This window comes from Pelobates fuscus, chromosome 5, assembly GCF_036172605.1.
Source record: "Pelobates fuscus isolate aPelFus1 chromosome 5, aPelFus1.pri, whole genome shotgun sequence".
NCBI classification, from domain to species: Eukaryota; Metazoa; Chordata; class Amphibia; order Anura; family Pelobatidae; genus Pelobates; species Pelobates fuscus.
This window is the reverse complement of record NC_086321.1, coordinates 108474459-108487881: the sequence shown is the minus strand read 5'-3', so window position 1 is coordinate 108487881 and position 13423 is coordinate 108474459. Positions and strand designations below refer to the sequence as shown.

General features: G+C 36.3%; 1 protein-coding gene across 1 annotated transcript in view; it reads left to right on the top strand.

Moving 5' to 3' along the window:
- Nucleotides 1-11286, top strand: part of CEP120 (centrosomal protein 120) — a 60765-nt gene extending 49479 nt beyond the window's left edge. Inside the window, exons 18-20 of the mRNA XM_063456945.1 lie at nt 634-732; nt 9934-10079; nt 10751-11286. Coding sequence (XP_063313015.1) covers nt 634-732; nt 9934-10079; nt 10751-10985 — 480 coding nt within the window. The 3' untranslated portion in view covers nt 10986-11286. The remainder of the gene's footprint in view (nt 1-633; nt 733-9933; nt 10080-10750) is intronic.
- The last annotated feature ends 2137 nt before the right edge of the window (nt 11287-13423 follow it).

The following is a 13423-nucleotide window of genomic DNA, read 5'->3' as shown; positions in this document are numbered from 1 at the left end:
TGATGTGCCAGGGATACTTGTATCTAAAGAAATAACCAAAAGTTTAGAACAGTGAAATATAAAGTATCAATATCCCACTGTATTTCATCATATTAGCCTTTGTAATATAGTATTCGTATGAGAGGTGACAGGGAAGGTGCATATGACTGCTGTTCACTGCACTTGTCTGAAAATAAAGAAAAGATTTCTAGTCTCTATGTATTTTACAGTCGGCACATGTTCCCTCCATGTCAGTAGCTCATATACTGTATATCCAATGATAACGGAGAAACTAAAAGGTAAGTATAGGTTCCTGGATGGGGGGAGTAAAGTCAAACAATTTGAGGTATTGAGTTTAGGAAAAATCCCCCAACTAGTAATACCTAAGGTCTGCACGTTTCAGCCGTCGCCGGGATCATAAGTTGTCATTGTGTTTGGACTAATCGTTTTATAAAAAAATTACTTAATAATATTATAGTTTCTCTATTTTAGCAATAATACTAAGGTGACTGTTCTTTACATAAATCTGTAAACAATTTAATTGAATATGAAATAAATATACATGGGTGTGCACATATATTTCTTTGTGCATATGTGTTTCTGAACATTTATTATTCAGTAACTCTTACATGCTGCGTTCTGTTGATATAACAGGTTGAACTTGAAAGAAAACTGGAGTCTGCAACAAAGTCTAAATTGCATTACAAGCAACAGTGGGGAAGAGCCTTAAAAGAACTCGCAAGAATAAAACAGGTAAACGTTTTGTTCTATTTTTATATATTTTAATTTGTAAACTGTTTAGTGTATTATTTTACCATTATACCAATAGAATACCATCCTAAAAGAGCTTGCTTCAATTAAGTTATGTTGTGTTAGACAGATGTCCCTTTCCATAGGTAAATAATTTCATCCCATGAATAATAACCATTAGTCTATACAAATTATTTTTATTTTTTTTGCACCTAGCCATACTAGATCTTAAGAATCCTTAAGCACAATTGAAACTGGATGACTGTATTTTTAATAAATGTTAATGACAAAACCCAACTGGTAGATCTTGGAAAGGAGTCTGTACACTTGTGGTGTTGCCAAAAAATGTTAAAAACAAAAAAAAGTGTGACTAATGATTTCCATTACCAAGTTGTGCCTTAGCAAAGTTTCTTTCGAGAATTATTATAAGAGTGTAAAGAGTAAACATTGTGAAAGCTGCTCTTTCTTAAGAATTCAGCTCTTTATTTGTTCATTAATAAAAATAATAAATCTTCGTTTATAACATCTGTTTGAAAATTGGGCCGACATGGACAACAGATAATGTACTTTGACTCTCTTCCGTCTCAAAACTTTATAACTAAAGTCAGCCCTGATTTCTCAAGTATGTCATTAAAAAAACAAAACGAAGACTAATTGTGATTTTAAGATGTCTCAAACTTATTAGTTGTGTTTAAAAGCAAAATTTAAAATATATATTTAATAAAATGTTTGCATGATAGTTTGGCGTCCCTGACATATTACTGGTCTTGAAGGGGTTAAGTTCTACTTATGGATGAAAGCATGTGGATATGTAATTGTTGCAAATTGAAAATAATTTTTCCCAAATTTTTTTTCTAACATCTGAGCTGCCCCAGTCTATCCCAGAGATTATCCACTTGCAATAATTAAGTTGATTAATCATTAAGTAATTTGGCCAAACATGGGAAGTAAAGCTTTGTTTAAAAAAAAATAAAATCTATTAGTCGGAGATCCAGGGCTTAGCTGAAAACTGCGTCTTGAAAGCATCCAGGCCCTCCTACTAACTTGTCAACTCTGGGTTATTTTCAGAAAACTTTACTTGAGTTCCTTAGCTAAGACAGCAATAGTTTCCCACAGACTTACTTGGTATGTATGAGTGGGAGAATGATCAGTGGCCACTATTTAGTGATTGTTTAGTCTACAGTATGCATGTTTACCTCTCTTTTCAGGATTTATAGGCAGCCATAGCAAAATAAAGATTGTGCTTGCTTGATTGAAGAGCCTCTTGTCCTTTACACTTGGTGGGCTGGCATATAACTATTTCACGTTTAACCTCTCCCTCTCTAAATTAATCTTGGAAAGCACAGTGGAGTTTAGTCTCAGAGACTCCTGTTTAATGGAAAGGGTTAGAGGCAGTGAAACATTGATTAAAATGTAGGGGCTGGATTAACTAAAATAACAAAAATAGTAATATCTGCTTTATATATTCTCACTCTATTTCTTTTATACACCGGAAAGATTAGTAGTATCAGTGGAACTGCGTTTGTCTTTAATAGAACAAATATACATATCTATATATATTTCTTTATGAAAGCTAGGTTTACAATTCATACACTAATATTGTTTAGACAATGAAATTTATCATGATAAAAAAAAGATCAAAGAACATTCACTAATCCTCTTGTCGCAGGACATTTGTATATTGCGAGATGGGAAAGACACTAGAATTATGAGCAAGGCTTTGAAAGTTTAATAAAGACATAATCCGTGATTGTTTGTTGTAATTTCTCTTCATCCCCCCCCCCCCACCCCCCTACTGTTATCAGTTGTTTTATGTATGAAGTTACATTTGTAAACTTTCCAAAATGTTCTAGAAGGTGATTAGTTATATTTTGGAAATCATTAGTCCTTCTGCACTACACAAAGCTTATTATTATTGTAATTATTAGCATTTATATAGCCTGCATATTCTGCTGCAGTGTATACAGTGACGATAATTATAATGACACTTGGTTAACAGATACATGAAGTGATGTTGTCACTGTAGTTTTTAAAATATTATTTAAATTGGCTGTGTTAATTAAAATACAAAATAAAGACTATTTAGAAATACCAAATCAAAATGGCAAGATGGGGGTTTAAAGCCCCCTCCCCTCCCCTCAGTCTGCTCTCCCTCCCTCTCCAGTGTAAGTGACATCAGACACTGAGGATTGGGGTTCGGGGAGGGTTGGAGGGGGGGAGGGATTTCAGAAAGGGATATTTCAATACAACATTAGTGCTATGAATTGTATGAACGCCGTTAAGGAATTCATTGGCCCCTTCAAAATAGCCTCCGCACAAACAGATCTATTTTCAATCTCTCAGCTTTATTTAAATAGACTTTGAGGAACCATTTTGATAGTGCTTTAACATTGTACATGTCTGCTGGCAGCACTACTGAAGGAATGCCAGTGCATTAAACAATATTTTCCTTCACATGTCTGAGGGTCATCACATAGCCTTGGATATGAAAGTGCAGCAGAGATAAGTGTTTGTTTGTGTTGGTTTTTCTTCAGGCCTCCAAACAATCCTGATTTCAGTCCTGATTTTTGGGTTCCATCCCGACTTAGTTCCCTTGTCTCATGCATTTAGGTACACCAAGGAGCAGTCCCCAACAAGCATAGCATGAGTGCATCATTCCATGCACAAGCACTACTTTAAAGGCACTAGGACACTGCAGGAAGCATTGAAACAGTGCTGCCCTAAGTGTGCTTGCCTTACTTTAAGTAGCAAGCAGCATGGCGTGCGTTCACCAGCACTGGCACACTTCCATTACCCCACTACCACCAGCTTCCTGTTTCTTGGTACGCCAGAGCTGGAAGGTATTGTTTTTGTTTTGCTTACTGCACTGCCCTATTCTCCCTTATAAACCGTTTCATAGAGTGCACTAAAGCGAGAGAAAGGAAAACTGTCACTTTAACTTTCAGACACTAACCCTTAAATCACTTCAGCTTTCTAATGTGCTTTAGGGAGTAAGAGTAACCCCTGTTTGTCACTTTGTAAAAAATACAATTTGCAAGAGAAATTTGCACTTTTATACAGTGACAGAGTTGGTAATTGACTAGGGAGGTGCTCTTCTTGCTCACTTTATACCACGGCACAAAACTGAAATCAGTGCTTCTCCTAGAGAAACATTAATTTCAATGCATCTCTGTGAGAAGTATTGTAGGCACAGCAATTGCTGTGTATGCGCCCTGCCTCCCAGTGATTATCTATGAGCATTCTTATGGCCAGGAGGTAATCAGCACTGTTGATTTTCTAACAGCAGAGTCTAGCTGCAACAAAGGACCCTGACACTGCTGTACTAGATGTAAGTTGACTCTTTATTTTATTTATTTTTGTTGTGTAGGGGACCCAAGAGACTAAAACACTTTCAGCATTATAAATGTTTATTTGTATTTTACGCAGAATAGACAGAGTAACCTTTCTTTTAAGCTAGTAAAATGTAACAAAACATATATTCCACCCCACCATGTATAAATTGTTGCTCTATTACAATAATTCCAGAATTATGAAGCCATTCAGTTATAACCTCTTTTTCACTTATCAATGTGTTTAATTATATTATCGCAGTTTTGAATCGGTTCATGGAGAAGAGGTGATGACTATGCTATTGCTAAATACCTCTTTGTCCCTTATTTTTATTTGGTTATATTGATTTCACTTTATCTGTATTTTGCTTGTTTTACTGAATGATTAGTTGACTGCTAGATGTCTGGGCTTTCAGCAGTTGGAGGGGTGAAAGAATTCTAATACCCGGCTAGTGTTGAAAACATGATAGAGTCAAAGAGCACTTGGTGTGGAGAGATTTTGATATAATAGCATCTTCTTCAAACGCAGAAATTGCTTTATGTATCTTTATTGCTGTTTTACATCACTCTTCTCATCAGGCCAGATGCACACTAATTTATGTAATCTTTTTCTGATTTTAAAATAGGCATATTTAATGTGGAACTGTCACTTGTAGGGTTTTTGAATATTTTGCCAAGACCCCACAAGGCAACATGTCCACTTGAGTTGAGGTGACGAAGGAGAGTGAAAATAGGTAGACAAACTTACCTTAATCTGTCCCTCCTCAACGCTCCCATTTTTTCGCCACCATCATACTCTGGCTTCTTGCAAATTCACCTGGGAGGAGACATTATTTCTATGCATGATAATACAAGATGATTATTGATCCCATTTGTTGATGGGAACTCAAAGCAAAACTTCTGGCAGTTACATGAGACAAAGTACTCCTTGTTTTGTCTCTTGTGTGTCTTCTGGTTACATTCTGCTAAGTCAAAATTTGTTTTATGAAGATTCTATCTTTATGAAATCTCCAGAAGTCACTAACACTTCTGAAATAAATTAGACACTTTGTTGAACAAGTGTAATTTTTTGTATTCATTTTAACATCTTGATGAATAAGAGCACGTTTAACACACAGAAGCAGGGCATACAGCTGATAAATTGTGGAATCTAGAAATAAGACCTTGTACGCAACCAGCCATTATCAAATTCCGTGAAAGTCATCTTTTATATATTTGGTAAGCAAAAAGTCTGTCTCATCCAGGGCCGGCCTTAGGGGTGTGCGAGCGTTGCGGCTGCACAGGGGGCACCATGTGGCCGACACAACTCGCACATGGCCGGATGACAGGAGTGCAGGGGAGCTAAAACAGGTACCCGGGAGGAGGATTTAATTATTCTCCACCCGGGTCCATTTAAAAAAAATAAAAATAAGAATCGAGGCAGCGGGGGTGTGGGGCTTACAGAGCGACGGGGTGGAGCTTATCGCCAGGCGGAGACGGGGCTAATACCTACCCGAAGCCCCTGATAACTTCTGCACAGGAAGAGGGAAGAAAGGAGTCCTTGCTTCCCCAACAACCACCTGCATCCACTGGAAAGAGGTAAGTGTGTGTGACGGTTTGCCTGTGTGTGTCTGACTCTGTCTGTGGTACTGCCTGCCTGCGTGTGTGTGACTGCCTGCCTGTGTGTGATTCTAATGGTGTATGTCGCTGTAGCTGTGCCGTTGTGTGTGCCTGTGTGCGTCAGTGTTTGCATGCCTGTAACAGTGTGTATGACGGTCTGCTTGTGACTGTGTGAGTGATTGTGTGTCTTTAACTGTGTGTTTGCCTCTGACTGTCTGCCTGTAACTGAGCATGTCTGTCTGCAACTGTGTGTGACACTGTGTGTGTGTGTGTGACTGTATACAGGCAACTTGTTTGGGGGGGGGAGGGGAGGTAGAGGAGGGGAGTGCGCCGTGAAGACTTTTCGCACAGGGCGCCTAATTGCCTAAGGCCGGCCCTGGTCTCATCATAATTGTTTCTAGTGCATTAGACCATTCTCTTTGCTTAGATAGATTAGTTGAAGGGACACTATAGTCACCAGAACATATTCAGCTTAATGTAGTTGTTCTGGTGTCTGTAGTCAGTCCCTGCAGGCTTTTTGTTGTAAACACTGCCTTTTTAGAGAAAATTAAGTTTTTTACATTGCTCCCTAGGGACACTTCTAGTGGTCACTCCTCAGATGGCCACTAGAGGTGCTTCCTGGGTCAGTGTTGCACACAAACATTTAATGATTTAATACATCTCTATAAAAAATATGACGATTGGCCAGGCTAGAATTTGGCTCTGCCCTCACCCCACCTCTTTGTTAAACTCGGCCAATCCAATGCTTTTCCCGAATGGAAAGCATTGCATTGGCTGAGATCATAAATTCTGATGTCTGTTAAGGAGGCAGATCAGGGACGGGGCCTGCATCGGCAGACCCGCGTAGTGCTGGAATTAAGGCAGGTTTTCTTTTTAAGGGGGGCAAGGGGTGAGCAAGTGGTTTTAACACTATAGGGTCAGATATACATTTGTGTTCCTTTAACAATGTTTTTGTTCTCTGCTTAAAAAAAAAAGTTTTGTACACTGGCAGACTATTCTTAAGTCTTATAATGAATCGTGATAAATGTAAAAGTGTCTTTCCTGTTTAAAGACACGTTTAGGGTTGTTTTCTGTTTGTTTTCATAGGTTTTGTTACTGTTTTAGAAGACTAATGCATATAAACAAATTGTAGATCAATAGATTGCCAACTTCCCTGACAAAGTGTTAAATATTTAACTTGTGAGTTCATATGTTAATAATGCTCAGATTGGCTATACATATACTATATTTAACACAAGAATTAATTTTCACACAGAGCAACTGAAAACACTGCTTATGAGTGAAAGATTGATGTCATAAAGTGGAGCCAGACATAGTTCAGGGAGTCACAAGGCAAGATTCAGAACTTGGAAAATGCAAACGTCACTGCACCCCTGCTATTTTCCATAATGTCTTCTATGTAAATGCCTTTTTTTTTTAGCTTTTGCCAACTGGTTGATTTGTAGTATTTTACAGTGGGTTTTATAGACCGTAAAAATGATACACCTCTTTGTACTGACTTTTTAAATTGCTTTGACTGAGCTGAAAATGGTTGCTCATGGGTAGTTGTGAGCCTGCTGTCAGACTACAATACCCATGATTCTTAGCTAGTCTGTATGGGCTACACCCCATTAGTTTTCATTCCACAAAGACTGAAGAGATATCTAACCTTAGAAGTACTGATAACTTTGACATTCTTGAAAGCAAAACCATCGCTTCTCTGGAAAAGAAAAATGAACTTGCCTACTAGAAAGATGCTCCCTGTTATTTGAAATGAGTTAAGCATTTGAAGTCATGTGAATTTCTACATTTAATTTTCATACCTCACAAATAGTTATTTTTAAACCTAAGGCAACAGTAAACCTAATATCCTAATTCCTAGGAAGTGATAGTTCCCACTTTAATGTACTGTGTCAGGTAAATATGGTAAATTATGTAAAGGCATTTGGTTGGTCCTATTCCTTTGGAAATTCAGAATTCTTAGTTTTTGTAGTATTATTAAATTTACTGTTGTTTTAATCACACTTCCCCAAGAATGAGTAGTTTGTTCTACAGGTGTTGCTTAAAGGAACATCCCAGGCTGACTAATGTCTCATCCAGCTGCTGTACAGTTTAGGAAGGTTTGCCTTGGCTGACACTCAGTTGTCACTCTTGGCCTATCACCAGCCTCCAAAGCACACCTTCCTGGACTGTAGGCGGCCAAAGGAAGGACCTGGTAGGCAAAGCGGTCAGTTGCCTGTTGATAGTGGATTTCAGGGTTAAACCTTTCAGGAACAGATTTCACTCATGTCATTATTGCAAACTTATAGAGATTAGGCTGTTATGGGGTGGGAGTGTTCCTTTAAATGTTTTATCAGTTTTAGGGCATTTATCATTTTGTCAGTGGTTAGTTTGAAGCTAAATTGTGAATACCATTCTCATGTGTATATTGATCTGTGGAGCATGTCATGCTTATGTTATCTATAAATTCAAAGATGGATATCATTTCTTGTCTTAAAAAAACAAAACAAAAAAACAAACAAACGTATGCCCATTATCGAAGAACACCTACATACCTACATTTTTTTTATTCTTGCAGTGCATAAGACTGGTACATTCAGACCTGAGGTACCCCAACGGCAATCTTCCAGCGCCATGTCCTGTTTTACAGTTGGGATAGTGTAGCATACTTGCACAATTTTATATTATATTCGAATCAGGCTTAACAGGGAGAGGAACATACTACACATACATGTCTGAGCTGACTGGCTACAGCATTCAATTTTACTGAACATTGTTATACTGTAGAAGGCTTGTGGATTACGCTTGTGGTACATGGGAACAGTTCAGTGTGGTGCAGGCTAGGTACAGGATTATAGATAGAGATCTGCATAGCTATCTTTTGATTTAGACAAAAATAAAACACAGTAATTATAGTGAGTGGTGTCGTGTGCTTTTTTATTTATTTTTTTAAGTAGGCAGAGAAACAAAAAATTATATAGATTTAATTCTAAACATACTGCTTTGTAAACCATACTTTTCATACACTCACAAAGAATAAACTTATCATGGAAAATTAAACCTCAGTAAATTTATTGATGATTTTCATGTTTATGATGATTTTCAGACCCAATCCACTGCTAGGTTTAAAGGGACACTATAGTCACCTGAACAACTTTAGCTTAATTAAGCAGTTTTGGTGTATAGAACATGCCACTGCTCAATCCTCTGCCATTTAGGAGTTAAATCCCTTTGTTTATGAACCCTAGTCACACCTCCCTGCATGTGACTTGCACAGCCTTCCATAAACACTTCCTGTAAAGAGAGCCCGATTTAGGCTTCTTTATTGCAAGTTCTGTTTAATTAAGATTTTCTTATCCCCTGCTTTGTTAATAGCTTGCTAGACCCTGCAATAGCATCCTGTATGTGATTAAAGTTCAATTTAGAGATTGAGATACAATTATTTAAGGTAAATTACATCTGTTTGAAAGTGAAACCAGGTTTTTTTTCATGCAGGCTCTTTCAATCATAGCCAGGGGAGGTGTGGCTAGGGCTGCATAAACAGAAACAAAGTGATTTAACTCCTAAATGACAGTGAATTGAGCAGTGAAATTGCAGGGGAATGATCTATACACTAAAACTGCTTTATTTAGCCAAAGTAATTTAGGTGACTATAGTGTTCCTTTAAGGTAATCTGATTCAAAAGTATATAGACATTGAGAAGTCTTTCCTCTGACAATCGAGTGTCTGTGAGATTAGGTTATATTTTGTTGTATCCTGAGACACTTTCAGTTGCTTGTTGGATATACTGGGTAACTACGATCGCTTCAAGACCTGTTTACCCTAACTAGTAGCCTTAACATTTACACTGGAGTTTAAATTTAACATCACATTGAGTTATAAGATATATTTGACTCCTAAGTTAATGGAAAATAATATTGATGAGCATTACAAATACTTTTTTTCTTTTCTTATGTCTGAGTGTGAATGTATACTCTACACAGGAGTGTCCAGTTGGTTAAGTCTGGGTCTTTGCTGTTTTTTCAACACTTACGATATTGAAAAAAGTGTATATAAATCAATGACCAACAGAATCTTTATATTCAACATAATAGTTTGTTCAGTAACCTACAATTCATTTTTAGACTTAATTCTTTTATTTTTTTTTTTTTTATATACCTTTGGTGTAAATTAGCAACAGAAATTGTGTAATATATTGCATAGTATATTTTTTACAATTTAATGCCCTTTATTTTTGACAAGCTTTGCCTAGGGAATATTTTTATTCTTGCTTCTAATATGAAATATTTTCCCTTAGCGTGAGCAAGAGAATGCCATGGCACGACTCAAAAAACAGCAGGAGGAACTTGAACAAATGAGACTGCGCTACTTGGCAGCTGAAGAGAAGGACGTGGTAAAGACCGAGCGCCAGGAGCTGGAGGAAATCCGGAATGAGCTCAACAGGTGCATTAAAGCAAACTGTTATATAAATGAAGAAATTATAGAGATTACAGTATGAACATTTATTGCATAGAAAACATACTTTACAAATGGGGGTGGGATGTTTTTAAGGGAAATGTACCCCTTTTCCATTTGATTTCTGCATAGCTGTATTTATGTTTATTTTAGCAACCTCTCCCATTTAGGTTTTGTTTTTTAAATTAACTCTACAGAAAGGAGAGCTATAAAATAATATATATTTTATTTAAATGCCTTCCTGTCTTCTTCCCTGTTGGCAAACCAATGTGCCTGCCATGAAAATGCATTTTAACAGGTTGTTTCCTGCTGATGATGGCAAATGTGATCCAAAAAGTCTTTGATCATTTTACAATTCAAGTCCAAAGGCTTAGTAAATTTCAAAATCAGAAGCTAAACTGAATTGTTAAAAAAATAATTTTCCATAGCATGTTAGCTAACACCTGATTTTTATTTATTTTTTTCAGTTCACCTTTCTGAATATCTTTTACATTAGAAAATTATCCATGACTAAGTATATATTCCAATAAGAGTCCATAAAAATCAAAACCTCATTATAATTATGCTCTTCTTTAATGTTTACCAAATAGTATGTTTTACTGTGATAATTTGATGTGTCCCTTTAATGTGTTATTTCTCTTGATTAATTGTATAATTAGGCTCAGACAATTAGAAGAAAGAAAACAGCCCAGTGCTACAAGTGACATTGCAAGCGGTCGAATTGATGGCTCTGGATCCAGACCACACGAGGACGGGTTGGAAGATTATTTGACCCGACTGATAGAAGAGAGGGACACCTTATTAAGGACTGGAGTGTACACCCATGAAGACCATATCATAAGTGAACTGGATAGACAGATTCGAGAGGCAATGGCAAAAAGAAGCATCCGATAAGGAATGATTTACAAAGACATTCTTTGTCTTAAAGCAGATGGGCTGGACCTACAGCAGTAGTGCTCTGGTCCTAAAAGTACAAGGTCTTGTTAAAGAACTGTGTATTCTGGGAAGTGACCTATGCATCATTTTACTAAAATATTTTTCTAAAAAAATAAAATAACTTTTGGTTTTTACTGCTTGTCACTTTTCTGTGCATGGAAATATAAAACACTCATGTTTCCATGCACTGTGTATTTGTAACACATTGTTTGTACACCACCACTTTAGTTCTCTTTATTTTTATTTATTTTTGTGAATATTTTTTCTTTTTTTTAATAAGCTGTTTGTGATATGCTTAAAATAATTGTGACAGATGTATATTGTAACTAATAAATATTTTAAATTTGCTTTGTACGCAATATTTCCTTGTTTGTGCTTACTGTGGCATTTGTGTATGATATTCTGTAGAAAATACATACTTGATCGTTCTCTTGTTATATTCATTGGCCAGTAATTACGGTCAATGACAGCTGAATAGCAGCTGTATTTTTAGTGAAATATATATATTTTTTTTTCATACAGCTTCAGTGCAGTCCTGGGTATGCATCAAATAGGAGCAAACATACAGTGCCTGTATATGTACATACTTGTTTTAATTAAATTTGGAAAAAAAATAAGTACCCCTCCTACAATGATTGGTTTTAAATGATTTTTTTTTTCCTTTCGTCTTTTCAACTTCAGCTTTAGTAAACTGTTAAATTATTAGCAACTATTTACACATTCCTATATTGATTTACTTATTGTAATGAAACAAATTGTTCTTTTAAATGGAAGGGGATTATTTATGATCAGCTGAACCCTTTTTAAGCTTAGTCTATCTCAGTAGCATTTGCCTGAGACACATATACAGTAGTCCAACTGGTTTAAAAGGATTTAAAAAAGAATTCAAGTCTGATTTTGTTATTCTTTGAAAAATCCACATTCCATTGTAATTTGTTTGAAGTCATATCACTGTTTAATTGGTTTTGGGGTTCTTTTTGTGTAACCTCCATGTCAGTTACAAAAGAGATAAAGTATTAAAATATGTAGTTTTTGCAAATTTTAACTGGTTTATAGTGTTTACCATGTTTGTCTTCCTAAATTAACGGTTTGTAAATATAACGTTGATTCTTGGATATTGTGAATACATAATATTCTGCAGACTTATATTGAACAGGCAGAAATTTAACTTCATTATGAATAGACTTTACTAATTAGTATAAAATATTGATACACACACACAAGCGGTTAAAGTCTACATACACTGTTTGAATTTGGTTTATTTCAGTATTCTATGTATTTTTACACCAGTCTGTCCTTGCTAAGCTTTGTGTGTTCAGGGAAATTATCTTGAAAAATTAGGTTCTCCCAATACACTGTAGTTCATCTGAATTGTACGATCGCTAAACTGGTTCAAGTGTGCCTGTCTGGTTAGAAACCACATTGCCCATAGGACTTATTTAACCAATCATTGTTAACAGGAGTAGTCCCAGAACTGGCAAATGTTGTACCTATTTACAAGAAAGGTAGTAGGGAGGAGTCAGGCAACTATTGGCCAGTAAACCTTACTTCAGTAGTGGGGAAAGTAATGGAAACCATGTTAAAGGATAGGATTGTTGAACATCTAAAATCACATGGATTTCAAGATCAGAGACAACATGGATTTACTTCAGGGAGATCATGCCAAACTAATCATATTGATTTTTTTGATTGGGTAACTAAAATAATAGATCAGGGTGGTGCAGTAGACATTGCCTACTTAGATTTTAGTAAGGCTATTGACACTGTTACACATAAGGCTCATCAATAAACTGCAATCTTTAAGATTGGATTCCAATATTGTTGAATGAGTATGGCAGTGCCTGAGTGACAGGCAACAGAGGGTTGTAGTCATTATATATATATATATATATATATATATATTCAAAGCATGGTCTTTTTTACCAGTGGGGTACCTCAGGGATCTGTACTTTGACCCATTCTCTTTTATATTTCTATTAGTGATATTGCAGAAGGTCTTGATAAGGTATGTCTTTTTGCAAATGATACTAGGATATGTAACAGGGTTGATGTTTCAGGAGGGATAAGCCAATTGGCAAATGATTTAGGTAAACTAGAAAAATGGTCAGAGCTGTGGCAACTGACATTTAATGTGGATAAGTGCAAGATAATGCACCTTGGACATAAAAACCCAAGGGCGGAGTATAGGATATTTGATACACTACTAACCAACATCTGAGGAAAGGGATTTAGGAGTAATTACTTCAGATGACTTAAATGTAGGCAGACAATGTTATAGAGCAGCTGAGAATGCTTGATTGTATAGGGAGAGGTATTAGCAGTAGAAAGTGAGAAGTGCTCATGCCATTGTACAGAACACTGGTGAGACCTCACTTGGAATATTGTACAAAGTACTG